This window comes from Erpetoichthys calabaricus, chromosome 10, assembly GCF_900747795.2.
Source record: "Erpetoichthys calabaricus chromosome 10, fErpCal1.3, whole genome shotgun sequence".
Classification (NCBI taxonomy): domain Eukaryota; kingdom Metazoa; phylum Chordata; class Cladistia; order Polypteriformes; family Polypteridae; genus Erpetoichthys; species Erpetoichthys calabaricus.
The window spans coordinates 48,850,943-48,871,417 of record NC_041403.2 but is presented as its reverse complement, the minus strand read 5'-3'; the positions used below and the strand labels follow the sequence as shown (position 1 = coordinate 48,871,417).

Here is a 20,475-nt window from a genome sequence, read left to right as displayed (position 1 = left end):
CTGAGGAATTATGTTGGCATCACAAATGCTTACAATAGTTTGCATTAAACTGTACAGAAGAGGTTACAACATTTGATAGAACTTGGACAGTGAAAACACTTGCATCATAGAGCCATCTTGTGGCAAACTGAAAATATGACAAGTTAAAAAAAGACGCGGCTTTTCAAACAAGCTTTCTATATACCATTCAAATAAAAACATTTCATATATGACTGCATGCAAAATTGATATTAAAAATATAACTATGTTGTGGTGAGAATGCGGAGGGTGTTATGTAAAGTACATGCAAACTGAACGTTGGTAAGAGAATTTAACAACAGATATAAAAATTGGGATGGGATGAGGATTTTTCAATAGCCGAGAGTGCTCAATTAAGGTGATAATTCAGCTGTAAAACATTTGTGCACAATGCAAAAAATGTGAAATCAATCTGAAAATTTAAAAGAACAAATAGTTAACATTTAAACTTTTTTTTTAAATAACAGTCAACACAAAAAACAAATTTCCTTCAACATTTTAATTAACTTTCTGTAATAAAGACAAAATGTTCCTTCAAAACGGAAATAAATGTAAATTACCATTCAAAGAAGTAGGCTGAAGATAATTACAGTTTAAATTCAAAACATAGGGGTGTTCAGCAAAAGAGAAGCCAAAACAATGTATAATGGTAAAGCACTGAAAGATAAAATCTGGAAATAAAAAGAAAATGGTACTAAAGATTCAGCACTAAAAGGGGAGTGTTTAGAATGCTTCAAAGTTGGTTAGCAACTGGAAACAAATCCTTTAAAATATCAGTATGTCCAGGAAAACGCAAAAACTGAATTCTCAGCTGCACAGTATGTTGTACGAGTCAGACAATCCGCCCCCCTGGCAATAGCAGACTACCAGATCACTGGAAAGTAATGACTGGAGAGTAGCTGATGAGCCCTTTTCAGGCCACGGTCCCAGTGACACATTTGTGTTTGTGAGATTCTGTTTCTACTTACCTCTTAACTGTTTAATATCTTGCACGTAAATGGCTCGAGCTATGATTTGTATAGCTACATGCACAACAACATATCCAATTCCAGCTTTAGATACTGTAGAAATACTTAACATGCGATCCTACAGCAGTACATCCAAAGTTTACCCCATTGTAACAGAGCCTGCTGCAAGGCAATGCAAACTTAGTGTCAATATGAAAGCTCTTTCTCCTTGCACATGCTAATAGCACAAGTACAGTAGTCCTTTTATTTTGAATGTGTGACAGAGAATGTCACAATTCTATCATTCTTATAAAAAACAAATTCAAAATGATTTTACAATACGAATTTCCCACTTACTTAGACTTGAAGAAATTAAGGACTCGACAACTAAGGTAACACAGAAAGCTTAAAAGACTCCATGTTTCAATAGTGGAGACTGAAAAAGATCAGAACCTTGGAGTGTTTATCAATTTTAGACAGCAATTCACACAACAACTTCAACACGGAATAATTAAACAAAGAAAAAGTATCCTTCTTACAAAAGTCTAAAAGTCCTACTAAACAAACAGTACTTCCCTTAATGGTTTCAAAACATTAATTGCTCTGAAGTTTGCTCAAAATGTCTCCCTTGAGTGCATATGATATGTTGTTAACTAGAAGTGAGGCAGACATTCTAGAGCAGTTTGGGGACAGGAGCTCCCACCAGTGGTGTCCTGAGGTTCAGTTAATAGCTGAGACCATGACATTAATCAATAGCTGTAGCACCTGGCGAGTACGGAATAAAACAATTAACTTCTTGCAACAAACACAATCTGCCAAAAAAAGTTAGAAGTCTAGCACCTCATCCACAGCCAACATATATGAAAACACTGAAAAGGTGAAGTTATTGTAGGTTCCAATTTTATGGATACAGTATATAAAAATTTTAATTTATTGCCATCTTTTGTAGTGGTGAAAAAATGTCTATAGCATTTAATCATCACTTTAGAAATTACTTAAGGATGTTGAGAAACATGTTGTGTAAACAGGTTAAATATTTGGTTTTCCTAATTTGCTCTAATTGCACATTTTGATGTTTGACAGTAACCATGTTTACAACAGGCTAATGTTCAGGGTTTGGAGGAAATCCAAGTGTAATTATGGCTTCTGGCATCTGTACTTCTCGTTCACTTTTCTTAGAGCCAAACCGCTGCACAAGGATTTCAGAATTCAGAGTTCATCAACTGGGTGATGCAGTCTATAGGCATCTCCAGTTAGCTTCTCCTGGGCCTCTTTCATTGCAGCAGTAACTGGAGAAAGAAAGGAAAAAAAAGTAAAACTGATGCTTCATTTGCATTGCTAAATTTACAACTACAAAGGACTGATGAAAAAGGCGGCAATACACAGTGGGCTATATATTTAATCAGTGTTATTGGAGCTATAAAGAATTTAAGGCCTCTAGAAGCACACAGAGACATTCCATAGCCACAAAGCAGAGTCCGTCTGTCCGCCAATCCATCCATCCATCTATCCATCCATCACCAAATCTACTTAATTAATTTTCAGTGTTTTTGGAGCCAAAATGTATTACAAAAGCATCAAGCTCAAGACAGGAACACTCTGGATGAGCCACCATTTCTTTATATAGCCCACTCATGCACTGAACAGACAAAAAGTTGAATTGTCAGGAGGAGGTGGGAAGCCAGTTGGCCAAGGTCTCTAGGACTGTAACTGTGTCTGACTTTCTCTGTTACAGTTGACCGTGGAGCCTCCAGAGATTTATTTTCTCCAAGGATACTGCTCAGGACAGGTATTTTTTTCTTCTCCTACGTTCTCAACTGGCTATAGTTTGGCAGTTCAATAATTAATTAATGGACATATATTGCTTTGCTTCACTTATGTTAATCAGTTTCAAATTATTTTGTCTTTGTGTATTCATTGTTATTTATAAAAGTTTAACTTACATTTTGTTTGAGAATGTCTCATAACACTCTGCACTTAATGAAGAGTGTTATAGGAAAACACACTGAAATCAATTGAATTTATGCACATAGCCCTAAACAAACTGTACTTCCCTTAGTTGTTTTAAAACATTAATTATTCTAAAGATTGTTGATGTGGTCTCCCTTGAATACATGGATTGCTCTCCCTGGGAACACTCAGGAAAAAACATGCAAACGCAAGGAGAACTTCACATGTAAACCTTCTCACCTTGCTCTGGATTACTGTAGAAATACTTATAATTTGGGTTTCCATTCTTGTTTGTGATTTCAGGGTGAACTTTTCCAGTGGGATCTAAAAAGTTAATAAATAGACTAGAATATAAATAATGGTATTTTTCTACTTGCATGTGCATCCACAAAATAGTAATTCGGATCAATACACAATTCAGGAAAAGGGACAAATACCATTAATTTGTCTTACCACTAAGGCCAGGTTTATACTTCACGCGATGTGACACATGCTGCAGCGGACGCTTTTGCTACGCAAGCGTTTTACTGTTTATACTTGCGAGCGTACTTTACGGAAATCTGGAGGAATTCTCCAGGTGGCAGTGCGAGATATTATCACAGTGAGAACATGTTTGGCTTCGCTGTGTTGTGAATTGCCAGGAACGGCCATTAAATTCCGATGACACCTTACCGCAATATCTCTGAAAAAGATGTTTAATGATTAAATCCATCAATCCAGGGATATGTCCATTCCAGCAAGCATTTGGCACGAGGCTGAAACAATCCCTGGACGGGCATCAGCTCATCGCAAGGTGAATACAAGTACTCACATACACTAGCGTCATTTTAGTGTCACCAAATCTGCATATCTTTGGAAGGAAACCGGATCATACTGTGGAAACCCAGCAGGAAAACATGTAAACTCCAGGCAGAGAATACCAGCGACGTGACTCCCTGCGAGACAGCAGTGCTATCGCTCTGCCACCGTATCACCTTCATGTGTGTAATTATTAACAGTATTCATTATTTAAACAAAATTAACGATTTATCTGTAAAATGTAACATACATATTTAATGCATTTCATCATGAAAGTGATATCAAGTATAAATCTAAGGATTCTAAATGTACAGTGAGTTGGAATATCATATTTAATGTGTTCTGTGTGGCGATCTATTGCTGTTTGCTGTCAGGTCAGGAGGAAGCCCTAGAGAAAAAAAGATGGCACAGAAGATGGTGGTATGCGAGTCTTTTAAAATGTGTCGTGTCATTACGATCGGGAATATGTGACGCTTGAATATAAAAGCACCACGAATGTATTTGTATGTCGGCATTTTGCTTCACCACATTGAACCATTTATCAAACATCAAAGCGCGCACACCAATCTTGTAGGATCCGCATAGCAGCTTTCTGTCACATGTTGATAGTAAACAGAGACTCTGACGTCACATTTCAACTTTTAGCACACTGTGCCCCCCGACTTTTTGCTGGTACTGCAACTCGCGTACATATCGCGTTAATTTCTGAGGACCTGCTCAGAGGACGCGTCAAATGAACGTTGGGAACACGTGGCAACCATGATGCGGGCACGTAAGCGTTCTGAGCGTGAAGTATAAACAAGCCTTTAGGAGAACACAAAAGAAAAAAGCATTTTAAAAAGCAGGAACCACCTTTAACGCCCTTTACTAGCATACATGCAAGAAGACTAGTATACAGGGAGATATTACAGACCGATTTAAAAAAAAATATATTAAAAAAATTAAACCAAAAAAAAAAAAAAAACAAAACAAAACTTTGCCACTAAACTGGTACATTTGAAGCGGACAGTGAAAATTTATTTTTTAAATCTACTCTATATATAAAATCCTAAGCCTAAAAGTGCAACGATTTTGTGTGACATTTTTATGTCACTTTTTTTGTCACAATTTAAATCGGGCTTATTTTAAAGCATACATATATATGTTTGGTATCATTCTTTTCAGAATTTATCAAACTTTAATGTGATGTTGTTAGATTTTCAGATTCTTATTCCGTTTTTAAATTATAAACTAAAAAATATCAAGAACTCTCGTCCCACGAGACAAGACTTAACCAAGAGTGCCAAGAGATTTAACCATGCCCGGGGCCGGAAATAAAAGACAAAGAGTAGGACAGCTGCTGTACAGGCTTTTAAATGTTTGAAGCACCGCATGAGATGCAGATCACGTGACATAGCAGCAGCAGCAGGTAACCAGCAGCTGATCAAGCAAAAAGGAGGTTTAAAAAAAAAAAAAAAAAAATCGTTTCCCATTGTATCACCATTTAAGAGGGGGTTTTGGAGGAGCGACCGCATCTCCTTGGGGTGCGTTCAGCCCCCCTCTTCACAACGCAAGCGGCAGACTGGCCGTGACTGGAGATTGGGGGCTTGCCCCCCCCTAGTTGAAAATATATAAACTGTAGCTTAAAAATGAACAATGCATATTGCACTCACTGACTGTATAATGCACACAGAGAACCAACTTGCTCATTTAATTCTGGCTTGAATGTATCTAACGATGGTTTGTTAATGTCACATAGGAAAAAATTTAAAAAAGAAAAAAAAAAAAACTGAAGCTGAGTGGTGATGACAAAAAATTTAAAAAGCCCTTATTGAGCAATAAATGATCCAGTGATATGAAAAGAGATACAATGAACTTTTTTTCCCCACTTACCTAAGAAGAGAATTCTAGGAATGTAGCCACCATCTGGACTGAATTCCTCATCTTTTGGTTCTTCTTCATCCTGGTTATTTAAAGAATGCAAAGTAACACTCAGGTCAGTTCTTACTATAAATCTTATTCTCTTACATATTAGATCTTTAGATTCTGAACTTTGAAACACAACTATAAAATCTTATAAAAATGATTTAAGACAGACATAGAGAGAACATATTTAAGAAAGTAAAATATTTGAGGAGTTAATATACAAAATACTATGACATACATATACAGAACACACAAACTATATATATGCACACACACACAGATACCTAAACACTTCTAAAGTTTGGAATCATACAGAATGTTTAACAGAAATTGATTATTCTTTTTAATGAAGATACCATTAAATAGATTTAAAAATATATCTTAGACATACTAATGTTGCAGTTGGCTATTACTGCTTGAAATGACAGGTTTATAAATGTATTATTCATATATGACTGCACATCTCCATTTCAGCAGGCATCACTCTAGTGTTCTAATGGTAAACTCTCTCACCTCACACCTCATCCAATCATGTTTAAATGCTAACTGGTTATTTGAGAAACCTGTCATTCCATTCAATAAAACTTTATTTTTGCTTGGGCTGCAAGCCACTGACATTCCTAAAGTTCAACTCTGGGTTCAAAAATGGCCAAAACAAAACAGTTTTCTTTCTAGAAACATGTTAATTGTTGTTTAGCGAAATGAAGGTTATTCCATGTGCCATATTGACACTTTGTTTAAATAAACTCTAAGCAGATTGATCACAACAGATATGAAACTCGAGTACACAAGCTATAAAAAGTGGTAACTAAAAATCCCCAATGATCTTAATCAAGATAGTGAAACACTCACCTCTAGATTTACCATAACAAAATTGTGGGCCAGTTCAGAGATTTCCTGAGATTCTGCAAACTTTGGCTTTAAGGCTGATAGGAAAATTCAGATGGCAAATAAATTATATCATTATTCCAATTTAAAACTGTTAACTAAAAACATTAAGGGTAACAGAAAATTACAGAACAAACTAAAAAGCATAAAAAGACAGGTTCACTTTTGTTAATACAGGCAAAAATGTGATCAGTCACTAAGGAATACACTCAACACTTCTTTTAAGATCACTCTTCTCATTCTGACACAACATAAATTACCTATGATTTAGCAAAATTTTTCTATAAACATAATCTTATTTAACATCTCAGGTGTCTTTTATAAAGGCCTTTTAATCCTATTTATGGAGTGGACAACATGTACTCTAAACCACATCCATAGTGAATTGTACACTAAAATATATTTGAGGGAAGGAATGATTGAGGCACTTGGTAAACACAATTTTAAAATGAGAATAAGAACATTGCTTACCGTGATTCCACCAAATGAAATCAGCAGCACATTCTACTCAAGTATAACAATACATACCAGAACAGTGGAAATTTATTTTGCCATTTATTAAAGTTAGAGAACCAAAGGTCATGTTATAATTCATCGAGACTTGAATATTGCATATTAGATGAAAATGCCTGCTTGAAAATATTTGAATACGAGTTACAAATTGTGGTGACTACATGGAATTAATTTGTAGTTACATGCACTAAGCACATTCTCTGTATGCTACCAAAGGCTAAAACACATAATGTTAATAAATCTTTCTTTCACATAAATCGATACTGAGGTCCGTGGAATGTGACACAACTGTGCAGTTTTACGCCATGTTACAATACTCACACCATCTTAGAAAACCAACATCGTACATATACCTCTTTGTAAGCAGAGATAAAAAAATAACAATGAGATACTGTGATTTGTGAGCCTAATATACTTCAGTGTGGGCGACACAGTGGCGCAGTGGTAGTGCTGCTGCCTCGCAGTAAGGAGACATGGGTTCGCTTCCCGGGTCCTCCATGTGTGGAGTTTGCATATTCACCCTGTGTGTCTACGTGGGTTTCCTCTGGGTGCTCCGGTTTCCTCCCACGGTCCAAAGTCATGCAGGTTAGGTGGATCGGCTATTGTAAATTGGCCCTAGTGTGTGTGTGTCCTGCAGTGGGTTGGCGCCCTGCCCGGGGTTGGTTCCTGCCTTGTGCCCTGTGTTGGCTGGGATTGACTCCAGCAGACCCCTGTGACCCTGTGTTCGGATTCAGCAGGATGGATAATGGATGGATGGATATACTTCAATGTGTATCATTATCTTCTTCTTCTTTCAGCTGTTCCCATTTAGGGGTTCGTTCATTGCTAAGTCTTTTACATCATTTTCCGCCACAACAACTGCCTTCATGTCCTCCCTCGCAACATCTATAAACATCCGCTTTGGCCTTCATTTTTTCCTCTTGCATGGCACTTCCATCCTCAACATTCTTTTCCCAATGTACCCCTCAAGGCCTCCTCTGTACGTTCCCAGACCATCTCAATCTAGCCTCAATCACTTTGTCATCAAACTTTCGTACCTGTGAAGTCCCTCTAATATAATCATTTTTAATCCTGTCTACCCTCATTTAATACATAATAAAACACATTTAAATCACAAATAAATTGCTACAGTATACAGTACTAGACTTGATCAAAGCCGGACTTTTTCCTGGCAGCTGTGATTGTGAAAAAGAACCTTAAACCAATGTTGGTGATTACAGCAGTTGCTCTGGCAAGCGAGCCGAATCCATATATAAATCAGCAGAACTTGCAAATGCCTCACTGAATGTGCTAAACAGAGCCTAATTCATGCATATTATTGGTCAGTGGAAAGTGAGGGTATAAAGCCTGTCACAGCATCATTGACCTAGACTTCTTCCATCTGCTCAAGATGGCTTCTATGTCTAAGAGAAATGCCTCCAAACTCGACTCCAATAAAGAAATGTAAGACAACTGCTTTGTTCCATCTCTTCAGTTGAATGCATGTACAAATTATATACTGTAATGTATATCAGGAGAAAAAGCTGGGTTTTCAGACAAGCTATATATATATATATATATATATATATATATATATATATATATATATATATATATATATATATATATATATATATATATATATATCCCTTCTTTTGTGCCATATTTCTCTTGCCTTAATATCTCTGCCATGATTACTAGAATGTACATATGTATAATCTGAAATTATGACCCGCAATTCTAAAAGAACACATTCCCAGGAAGCATGTTCTTCCTGTTGTATATAACTGGTGCTTTGAACAGCATAACAGCCACATACCGAGGCCCTTGTTTCGATGCCAAAGTACAGGGTGGTCGTGTGCTAGCTCATGGACACCTGAGGCTGAGAAGATTTAGTAGATGTGGAGCCTTGACAACCTGCCTAAAACCGGGAGGGGAGCTACCCCTGAATTTGTAAGCGGGCAGTAAGCTAGGTTTGAAAGTAGAAAATAAAGTGCAGCAAGCTGCAGGAGGAATAATGGGACGATCCTCTTGAGACTGCATTTTACCTTAGTTGCACTTATACAAGGAATCATATGCAATTTTAGATACAATGCCTGAAGGGGGATAATAAAATGTTTGAATTTTTCCAAAGATATGCTCAAAATACAAATTTAAATATGTCAGATTTAAAAAATGATTCATACTAAAAGACATGTACCAAAAGAACCTTTTTAAAATGTAAGTCATTGGGTAAAAAAATTTAATATTTTCTTTTTATTAAACAAAAAATGCAATTGCATATTTCATTTCATTAAGTTTAAAAACAGGCGCAGTTTTAAGTAGGGCAACAACCTTTACATCAGTGAAGTGAGCACTCACAGGACCGCAGACAGTTGCTGCTTTTTAGAAGTTGATTAAATGCAGGAACAAAAGGAAGAATCTCTTTATAAAGAGTTGCTGCAAGCAGTAGTCAGGAAAGATAATGATTAAATTATAACAAAATTAAAGAATTGTTTTTATAAAAGAATATGCTTAACACCTGGAATGTAGATTGTATTTGTTCCACAAATTCAGCTAAGACCAAATGGGTGGAGCACACTAGATACTGAATATACAATTTGCATGACAACTTCTTAAAAGAAGCTAGGTGTAAAAAAAGTCACAATTATCACAGACCAAAGGGTCGTGAATGTTTGCTTACTAAACACATTGATCAAGAGTATTATTATCATGATTATTTTCATTGCAAACTGATCGCTTGTACAAGTATAGGTTGTCTGGAGTCCTGTAAAAGAGCAGAAGCTCTTCTGTCACTATGGAATACTATAAAATGCAAAAAGCCATGAACAGTTTTGAGGTTCAGTACAAGCTTTGCAGCATGCAAGGAGACTCAGAACAATGATTGGGCAGTATGCCGGTACTGGAAAAGTACCAAAAAAAAAAATTTCAAAACAGTACGGTGGCAGCATTTAAGTATTGTAGATATGGGAAGTAAATGTCAGCTTTCCCTTCAAACCACAAAAACCCACTATTGCAGTTTTTTTTTTTTTTAATATTTTTATTTTATTAATTTTCATTGTAATCATTCCATACAAACAGATCAATTTATAACCCAACAAATTTGAAAACAAATCAAACCCCACCCCTGAGAAGGAGAGCTTAGCTAAAGGAAAATTTCTTTAAGCTTTTTAATAAGGCAACATTAGACAAAAGAAGGGGAGAAGTAAATATCTATATAAATAAGAGATGGAGAAGGGAGTTAAATGCAATAATAGTTAATTCTCTTATTCTAAAATAATATTGATTAAATCCTGCCAAGTTTTGAAAAAATTTTGTACAGATTCTCTAACTGAAAATTTGATTTTTTTCCAATTTCAAATAATATAAAACATCAGTTTCCCACTGACTTATAAGAGGAGAATTAGGATTCTTCCAATTTAACAAAATAAGTCTGCGTGCCAAGAGTGTAGTGAATGCAATCACCGTTTGCTTGTCCTTCTCCAATTCAAGTCCATCTGGAAGGACACCAAACACAGCTGTTAGTGGGTTAGGAGGGATTGTGATACTAAGGCTGTCTGAGAGGCACTTAAAAATTTTTGTCCAAAATGATGTTAGTTTGGTGCAGGCCCAGAACATGTGACCCAGTGAGGCAGGAGCTTGGTTGCAGCGCTCGCAGGTTGAATCCTGGCCTGGAAACATTTTGGACAGTTTTAAGCGAGACAGATGAGCTCGATATATAATTTTTAGTTGAATAATTCTATGCTTTGCGCATATAGAACTCGAGTGAATTCTCTGCTTTGCTACCTTCCACTCCTTTTCTGATATATTGATTAAGAGATCTTCTTCCCAATGTCCTCTTGGATCTTTGAAAGGTAGGGACTCTAATAAGATTTTATATATTGCGGAAATAGTGTTTGTTTCCTCGGAATTGAGCAGTATTTTTTCCAGCATTGTGGAGGGTGCAAGGTGGGGGAAATCGGGCAATTTCTGTTTAACAAAATTTCTAATTTGAAGATAGTAAAAGAAATGTGTAGCTGGGAGGTTAAATTTTGAACGTAATTGTTCAAAAGATGTAAATATGTTGTCTATATAAAGATCTCTGAGCATTTTAATCCCAAAACTTTTCCAGGTATTAAAAACTGGATATACTTGCGAAGGTTGAAAGAGGTGGTTCTCTTGCAGAGGTGCCACTGATAAAAGATTTTCCATCTTAAAATGCTTCCTAATTTGGTTCCATATTCTGAGTGAGTAAAGCACAATTGGGTTATTAGTATATTTGCGATAACTTTCATTTATTGGAGAGCAGAGCAGGGAATATAAAGAAGTACTACAGGATTTTACTTCTATTGCAGACCAAGCCTGTGTATGTGCATTTATTTGTGTCCAGGTTTTTATGGCTTGTATGTTTGCTGCCCAGTAATAAAACTGAAAATTAGGTAAAGCCATGCCACCTTCTGCCTGAGGTCTTTGTAGGGTCGCTCTTCGGATACGTGGGTGTTTTGAGTTCCAAATGAATGAGGTTATTATTGAATCTAACTGTTTAAAAAATGATTTATTGATATATATTGAAATGTTTTGAAATAAAAAGAGAAGTTTAGGAAGGATATTCATCTTAACAATGTTAATTCTTCCGGCTAGAGTGAGATGAAGGGTTGACCATCTATGCAAGTCTTGCTTAATTTTTTCCATTGCAGTTTTGACAAAACGTTCATTTCATAAACTTCACAAAACAAAACCATGTGCTTTGACACAACTGAAATTTTATGGCTATCAAAAGCAGGGCATAGTGTGGCACGGTGGTGTAGCCCACCAGGGAGACAAAGAATTGTGCAGTGCACCAAGGAGACTGGAGTAAGATTGGAGGTTTTGCAGTTGTTCATTATTTGCTTTGAAACCATTTTGGTACTGGTACTGACATCCAAAGGCTGGTATCACTGCTCAAGTCAAAATGCTTGTGCTAATCCAACACTACTCTGAACAAACAAAACAAGACTATCAAGATACATAAAATGTAAAATCAATAGGTACTTTGTGAACATATTAATTTATGTATTCATTTTAAATCTTAAGTGGTCAACTTCATGAAAATGTCTTAAGATTTCTGGCAATACAACAATGTAATGCAAAATTGTTCAGTGCTAATGTACTTATATGGGTGGATTGTCAAATCAGTTGTCAATGATCACAGAATAAAAAGGACTAAATCATAAGTAAATTCATTATGTGAGGACACTTCTGACAGGACAGCTGATTTAAGAACACTACTTGAGTGACAGTTACAAAGCATGGGAGATTATAAATGCAGAAACTGCAGTTTTATTACATTTTAAAGCAATTTAACAGATTTTTATCTGGGGCAGATAAAGCACAATTCAAATAATGTAAGATATGCTATTTGGGTAAAATAAATATCTATGCCCATTGGTTAAATAAAATGGCAAGCTCCAGAGAAGAGTGAAATAAAATGGCAAGCTCCAGAGAAGAGTGAAACACGTAACACTCTTTAATAGTTTAAAAACGATTTGCTGGACAATTGATGTACTGTATGCATTTTGCTCAGTATGCTGTACAATAATACTGGAAAATAAATCATTCATCTGTTTAAATAGCCAATTTTAATACCATTAGTTCATATATTTCACTCCACAGGAGTTGTTATCAATAGTATATATTATAATATTTGGAACTGTAAAAAATTTGACTAATTTGTGTTCTGTAATATATTTTAAATATATGCAGCCTGTTACATGTGGAGACATAATTTCCTCTATTTAAGGAAACTTGTGTTGCCATCTGTGTATGCACCATGCAAATAGTCATTCATCAGTATTCTAGTTGCTCTTTGGTTGAAAGGCTTGGTTCCTTTTAGGCTTTTGTGAAAAAGCCAGAGGAGGGCTATGCTTGTGGGGGTCCTTTATCAGAGAAAGTATTTGGCTGGGGAAAAGCATAGTAGAGTTGAACATGTGTCTTCTGTTATTGCACACTTCAGTTTATATACACAAAATGGAGTATGCTTATGAATGTGATGCGTCAGCTCAGTTAAAATTTGTCATACTGTGGACTTCTTAATTTAGAATAAACATTTTTAAGGCAACTTTGCAGCCTATTTGTTTCTGTCAGTTTTAATGACTTTTTATTTTTATTATTCACTGGTAACATTTTCAGATTTTCAGCCCATGATGATTACAGCTACAGGGTATATGCTGGCACATTCTTTCAACATTGTGGATCCAAGATTATCACATTTAGAATGATGTGAAGAAAGAAATACAGATTTAACAGCCAAACATGATGCACCACCCAGGGGCAAGACAGCCAGTAAGCCTAGTAATTAAAGATTTTTTTTTTTAATTTGTTGTTTTATTTCCCTATTTTCTCTCTTCTCAGCTGGCCTTAACTCAATATATCCACAAATGAGATTTTCCAGAATTTTATTATAATTTAGGAGCTGCAAGAACCCAATTAAATAAACACATAAAATATATATATATATATATATATTATTATATTAGAAATTTATTCTGTGCAAATAACAGTTATTTTGTAAAAATGCATTCAAGCTCACACAAGACTGAAGCTCATAAAGTGAGTCTAGTGAATGATATTGTTAATGGACTTTCAGGCATTACTGTTGCTTGTGATCTCTAGACATCTGTAAATGTAAACTTCCCAAAAAAAAAGTGGAATCAAGTTACCTTTACAAGCTCCACACCAGGACTTGTGAATGATCAGCATTAAAGGCAGGCCACTACAAAATGTAAACCCAAAAAAAAAAGAAAAAAAAAAAAGCTCATCATAATAATATCATATAAACTCTAATGTATACAGTGTAATACAAAAAAAATATTAAACCAAAATACAAATTTATGATAATACAAATATACATGACAATGATATTTAAGTGTTCTAAACTAAAAATAAGTGAAAATGCTATATGTCATTAATATATTACAAGATATTATCCACTATATTTTGTGACTACTCATTTCATCATGGTAGACAGTAAACACTGCTACACTCAAAACTTAATTTTAAAATTTTACTCAGTGGCAGTTCCTGGGGCAGGCAGTGGAGTCAAATGCCTAGAGTAGCACATAACTGGAGAAACATGAATGTCTTGGCCCATGTAGAGCGTGTCCCCATCTCCTCCATTTGCATTATTGTATTCAAATGACACTTATGTCGGCTGCCAGAACTAGGCCCATCTTTTTCACTTTCCTGTACTCCTCCTCCCACTACTGCTAAGCAATATGGAAACCAATACGTGTTTGAGGAGGAGGGAGGCTGTCAAGGTGCTTCTTTCTTTGAAATCTCTCACTGTACAGGTATTTTAAATGACATTTAACAAAATGCCTGCATGTGCATCTTTAAAAAAAAACAAACACTCCTATGATTTTGGTAAAGCACAAAGTCTAACTGATGTATCTATTATAATAGCTGAGAACAAGTTATTGAACTTGATGATGGAAACATCAAAGCCATCTGATTTGTTTTTAATGTTGATTCAGCAGTAAGAACACTGTACAGGTATTTTAAATGACATTTAACAAATGCCTGCATGTGCATCTTTAAAAAAAACACAAACACTCCTATGATTTCGGTAAAGCACAAAATCTAACTGATGTATCTATTATAATAGCTGAGAAGTTATTGAACTTGATGATGGAAACATCAAAGCCATCTGATTTGTTTTTAATGTTGATTCAGCAGTAAGAATCCCCAGGTTTTACCTTGAAAATTACAGTAACATAGACAATTTATGCTTATTTATTTTAATGTTTTTATACTTTGCAGCTTAAAATCTTATGTGCTGTATTGTTTTAATGTCAACTTACTGTATAGTGTATGTAAAATAAATTACTGCACTTTGCAACAATTTTAGTTTTTATTTTTTGCAATAAACCATAGTCTTTCAGTCACCGAATAACCCCAAACATCTGTTGGTTTTAACTTAAGGTTAATTTCATTTACTAAAGCACTGGGTGGTTAGATCTACTGTATCTTTTTTCACAATATAACATGTTACCATATAAATATATGTATAGACTTATATTAAAATTAAAAGCATTAGACCAAAACCAAGCATTTTGTGCTCTCCTCTAAAACGTAGACTTTGTTTTGCTTAGAGGACAAAAGGATTTCCTTTATTCAGTTGATAAGCCACTGACTGACATAAAATATAAGATAATGAAAAAAACCTTTATTGAATGTAATTTTGTTTGTTCGCATATTTTACATTAATTGGGTTTCATTAGAATATGGTTATGACTACATCTTTTTGAAACAGTCAACAAAATTTAAGTGTGTGATAACAAACCTGAATCACCATCACAGAGTACTCTACTCTCAAGCACAAATTTACTTATAATTGTCCAACTATCATCAGTCACATCTTTGGGATGTGGAAGTAAAACTGGAATACCCAAAGAGACACACAAACAGTGACGGGCCTAGAATTTAAGCCCATCCTTTCTGGAGTTGTGAGGGAGCACTACTGCACTACCTCTCCACATAACTTACAGACTTAATTTCATAGAAATAAATACAAAGCAGTTGTATTACAAAGTGCTTACTTTCAGACAACATATTTAGTACAACAGCCTTAAACAATTGGTTTTATACTGAAAGATAAGATATTAAAACAAAGAACATGGATGCATATACAGAGTCTATAAAAAGTATTCCCCCCTTTAGACTTTTTCTTGTTTAATTGTTTTAGAACACTGAATCACAGTGGATATAACTAGGCCTTTCTGGCACTAGCCATCAGAAAAGACACTTAATAAATAAAGATAAAAAAAATCTCCAGGAATTGATATTATTTTTACAGTTATTAAACATAATATCAATAGCCTAGGAACCCCTTTAAAGTCAGCATTTATAATCTTGATTGTTTATGGATTGGTCTATATGAATTTTTTTTTTACAACTGGACACTGCAGCAATTTTTCTCATTTTTATTTGTGAAAGTGGCAAAATGTGTCACCTTTACATGTGGAATCTAACAAGAGTAATACTTAATAAACTTCTTAAATAAGCATTCTTTAGATTTGTGGAATCTCCATAATGTGTTGAAAAATAATATTCTGACAATGAAAATGGTTGTTACATAAGATTTCCATACAGACATACATATATGTACCTGGCCTCTGCCTCTTTTTTCCCATCATCTAGAGTCCGCCAGTGAATTGTATGTCCAAATCCTAAAAACGGGTATAAGCAGAAAGAGGTACAAGTGAAATAACTCACAACATAAGTGGTTTAGTTATATATTGCACTTTGCTGGATTATATTAGCAAAGTATAGAATTAACTCACTGTATGTAAATGACAAAAATGATGAGGGTATTAATATAAAAGTACAAAAACCAATAAATGCTTCAACTTTATACAGGCAGGCTACTAGTTTGGTGTTATTGTTAATTTATCTCAGAGATAATTAAGGGGACATTTACTAGATTTTTAGTTCACCATGGGCAGTTGTATACGATTTTCAGTTTCACTAAAACAAGTAAAGGGTACAAACAAGCAGATCCAGATTATAGAGCATGACTACCAATCTATCCAGTATATTAAGTGAGGATACCAAAAATGACAGCATACATATAAAACAAATTCTCCAGACTGTGAAATAAATGCTACACAATTAGCTGCTATTCCAGTTACACTGAAAAGCATATGCAAATATTATTTGAAAAATGAAGGGGAAAAATACACAACATAAGAATTTCATTGATTGTGCAGCAGGTATCCTTGCAGAGTCCAAAATAAATTAAAACACTGACAAGAAAAGGCATTTATGTTGTGTGTTATACAAAATTAAACATTACAGGCTATTTAAAAAAATCAAAGACTGCCCTAGATGTCCTGGAATACCTTTCAGAGATTATTTTGGTAATAACATTTACCATACAATAATAACAAATGCCCTACTCCAGGGGTAGGCAATGTCGGTCCTGGAGTGCCACAGTATGTGCAGGTTTTTGTTCCAACCCAGTTCCTTAACGAGAACTCAATTATTGCTGATGAAGCACATATTGCTTAAGTGACATTTTAATGCTTCATTTTAGTGGTCTCGCTTGTTAAGGTTCTCCAACCTTAATTGCTTATTTCAATCTTAAACTGCTGCATTCAGTGTTTTAATTGCTCCTCATTAGCAATAAGATGTAAAAGACAAAGCAGCCAGCAGTTCTCCAGCTAGCTTTTTTCCAATTACATCTGTGTGTGTTCATCATGCACGGTTTGATTTAATGAAACACTTAATAGAAAAATGTGACAGGCTGAAAATGATCTGTTTTAGGCTTCAAATCATTTGGATGATATCCTTGGAAAGGAAAAAAATCTACGATATAAAAGCCTTACATTGCACAGACTAACAAGCCATAAAATTAAATAAGGTCTGAGATTGGCAATGATTGGTTTCTAATTAAGCAATTGGGTTGAATGAAAACCTGTAGCCACTGCGGCTCACCAGGACCGACATTGCCTACCCCTGTTTTACATCTTATTGCTAATAAGGAGCAATTAAAACACTGAATGCAGCAGTTTAAGATTGAAATAAGCAATTAAGGTTGGAGAACCTTAACAAGCGAGACCACTAAAATGAAGCATTAAAATGTCACTTAAGCAATATGTGCTTCATCAGCAATAATTGAGTTCTCGTTAAGGAACTGGGTTGGAACAAAAACCTGCACATACTGTGGCACTCCAGGACCGACGTTGCCTACCCCTGCCCTACTCTATCTAAACTGAAAATACAAAGTTGGCCAATTCATTCATTCATTCATTCATGATCTCTCTTAATTGAAACACTGAAATTCAGAAGGATGGTACATCTAGGGCAGAAGGTATCCACTAAGACAGGACATTTTAATATACTGTATCAATATTTAGGGACCCGCCCCCCATCACAACAACACAAAAAGTAAATACCCCAACATTTAAAACAATACCTTGATGGCTTTGTCTTAAATTTGGTGGTGTTATTGAAAAATGGAAATTATCCAACATTTTCTTATTTGTCGATATTTAATATTATGCTAACTTACATGCTCTGCGCTTTTGAGCATAATTTATGCAAATGAAGGACACAGCAGAAGCGATTGATAAGCCACACATTTAGAACCACTAACCAATAGGATGGATGGACGACTGAAGACAGGGGTGGGGTGGGTGTCCTGGATAGGAAAAATGCAACTTGATCACATTGTGGAATGGAACGTTAAACCTCAGCGAAGCCCAAGGAAGATACAAAGCTCCGTGCTTAACGAGCACTGTTTTTTGATGTTAACTACCAGCACTCTTATACGTACCACCTCATTTTAGTTTTCAGTTGCACTCCGCTTAAACTACAGGTCGCAAACGCGTTGCTGAAAAGTGACCCCATCCTCCCCACTTCCTCAGAAACGTCAGTCTAGATGGGATGGGATGGGAGCTTTGAATTTTCAATGAGGAAACCACTGAAATTGTGTCACGACACTCGATGCTACTGCTGTGCGATTCTCGCTCTTCACGTTAATACATCACTGTAACGTACCGCCACTAATGAATATTCACTTCAAGCGCTGCTTTCCATATACATTCGCATATTCAGACTTTAAAAGGGAAACTACTCAGAACAGACGAAAAACATGAAAAGAAATAATGTTCTTGAAAACATGGGCAACCCTATTTTTCCTCTTTTTTGCTATTTTAAAACTTAGTTTTTTATTCTTCCAATTAGGTGACACTCTTTCTCAGTCAATTCCACAAAGCACAGAAATCATCATAACACCTCCCATCCGAAAAGAGAATGCGGAAAAAGACAAGTGTAAATGTTTATTTTTTTATTCTCTTGATTTATTTTCGAGCTGCCCGTTACATTTTCTTAACCGGACCTCTTGGAAAACACCACCCTACAAGACGTTTTTATCTGAAATAAGGGCAGGAATAGTTGACTTTCTTGTCAGCAGTAACTTAAACAAAAAGTCATACATTTGCTATGGAATCATATTAAAATTGCATTCTACTTTGAAATGTTACTAAATTACCAACTAATATTAATCCAACACAAATCGCCTGAAGGCTAACACTCATATTTAATGACTGTAATACTTAGAGAATGAAAAAGAAGCCACACAGGATAACTCGCACAAATGATTTAACATATTGGGATGCAAACACATACCAGAGCAAATCTTAAAAGGCCCACACTATAATAAACTTACTTTCAATACCTTTCTAAAAGACGACTGACACAGAAATAAATTTTCATTTATTTAACTATTCACTTGATTTGTCCATAGTGTAACAATTAATTAATGCACACATACTTAAGGGGTAAATTTATATATTAATTTGTTTAAAGCCACTTTGTATTCCTAAGTGTTTAAGCAGGTATGTGCCTTTAGGTGTACTCATTACATTAGTAACGTGTAAAGTGTGTCTTTTCCCCGAGAACTTATCACAGTGATCTGCGCCTACACTCAGCGTAGTGCGCTATATATAAATAAACTGAACTGAATCACCCACACTCCCCCACAACAAAGGACTAATTAGCTAGCTATCCTTGCATTACACAGCAATGGCACAGATTTTAACTTTGACATAAGAACCGTGAAGAATGGCAGGTGTAGTTTTCCCGCAAGACAGAAGCCTGTCTAAAATGAGACAAATCCTCATATTCAAAATCAACGACTCCCTGCCATTTGATTCTCCGCATTTACTACGATCAGGAGTTTCTCTAAAGCCGTAGTAATACAGCGGATGATAGACTTTAAATCTGCTTGAAAGACCACTGGCTGCAAGCTCCTGAAGAAGCACATTCAGAATTTACCCGTATCAACATGTCTTTATTCTTTGTGGTGCAGACCCTGCCTCGAATTTTCGACTGATCAATTACAGGGACGAACTTTTCGCCTTACCTCTTGCAAGGTCTACGGCAGCCACCCTTTCCACAAAAACGAACGGCACAGAGAGTGTCGCCAGTAAGGCAATGATACTGAACTGAGATTTCAACATTTTTAAAAATTCAATGAAAGTTTACTTAGACTCTTCAGTCAGTCGCACAAATTGCACCCGGCAGACTGCTGGCCAGCTAAACCAGCGGGCGCTCTAGTGTTTACGCAAAGGAGGTGACGTCACTACTTGGAGAAGGCATTTCCGGGTTCTATGAGTTGAGGAAAGGACCACCGGGTGGAGTCATAAATATATGAAAGAAACGCTGATGGATTTAGATAGATACTTTATTAATCCCAAGAGGAAATTCACATACTCCAGCAGCACCTTACTGATACAAAAAAAACCCAATATTAAATTAAAGATTGACAATAATGCAGGTAAAAACAGACAATAACTTTATATAATGTTAACGTTTACCCCCCCCCCCCCCCGGGTGGAATTGAAAAGTCGCATAGTCTGGGGGAGGAACGATCTCCACAGTCTGTCAGTGGAGCAGGATAGTGACAGCAGTCTGTCGCTGAAGCTGCTCCTCTGTCTAGAGATGACACTGTTTAGTG

General features: G+C 35.7%; 1 protein-coding gene across 1 annotated transcript; it reads right to left on the bottom strand.

The window, feature by feature from the left end:
* Nucleotides 1–500: 500 nt before the first annotated feature.
* On the bottom strand, nucleotides 501–20,089 carry txndc12 (thioredoxin domain containing 12 (endoplasmic reticulum)). The gene is made up of 7 exons (XM_028811164.2): nucleotides 19,882–20,089; nucleotides 16,123–16,183; nucleotides 13,676–13,728; nucleotides 6,471–6,544; nucleotides 5,586–5,655; nucleotides 3,156–3,239; nucleotides 501–2,254 (listed from the first exon to the last, which is right to left on the bottom strand). The coding sequence occupies exons 1-7, from the start codon at nucleotides 19,976–19,978 to the stop codon at nucleotides 2,175–2,177; spliced, it is 519 nt and encodes a 172-aa protein (XP_028666997.1). The 5' UTR covers nucleotides 19,979–20,089; the 3' UTR covers nucleotides 501–2,174.
* Nucleotides 20,090–20,475: the final 386 nt, after the last annotated feature.

What these genes read in the sequence shown, in the direction of transcription:
- txndc12 (XM_028811164.2), bottom strand. Translation starts at nt 19,978, where the DNA reads ATGTTGAAATCTCAGTTCAGTATCATTGCCTTACTGGCGACACTCTCT. An exon ending in CTGGTGTGGAGCTTGTAAAG is followed by an intron (nt 6,545 to 13,675) that starts GTAACTTGATTC and finishes TTTTCCTATCAG; the next exon opens with CCTTAAAGCCAAAGTTTGCA. An exon ending in CTACAGTAATCCAGAGCAAG is followed by an intron (nt 2,255 to 3,155) that starts GTGAGAAGGTTT and finishes TTCTTTCTCCAG; the next exon opens with TTACTGCTGCAATGAAAGAG.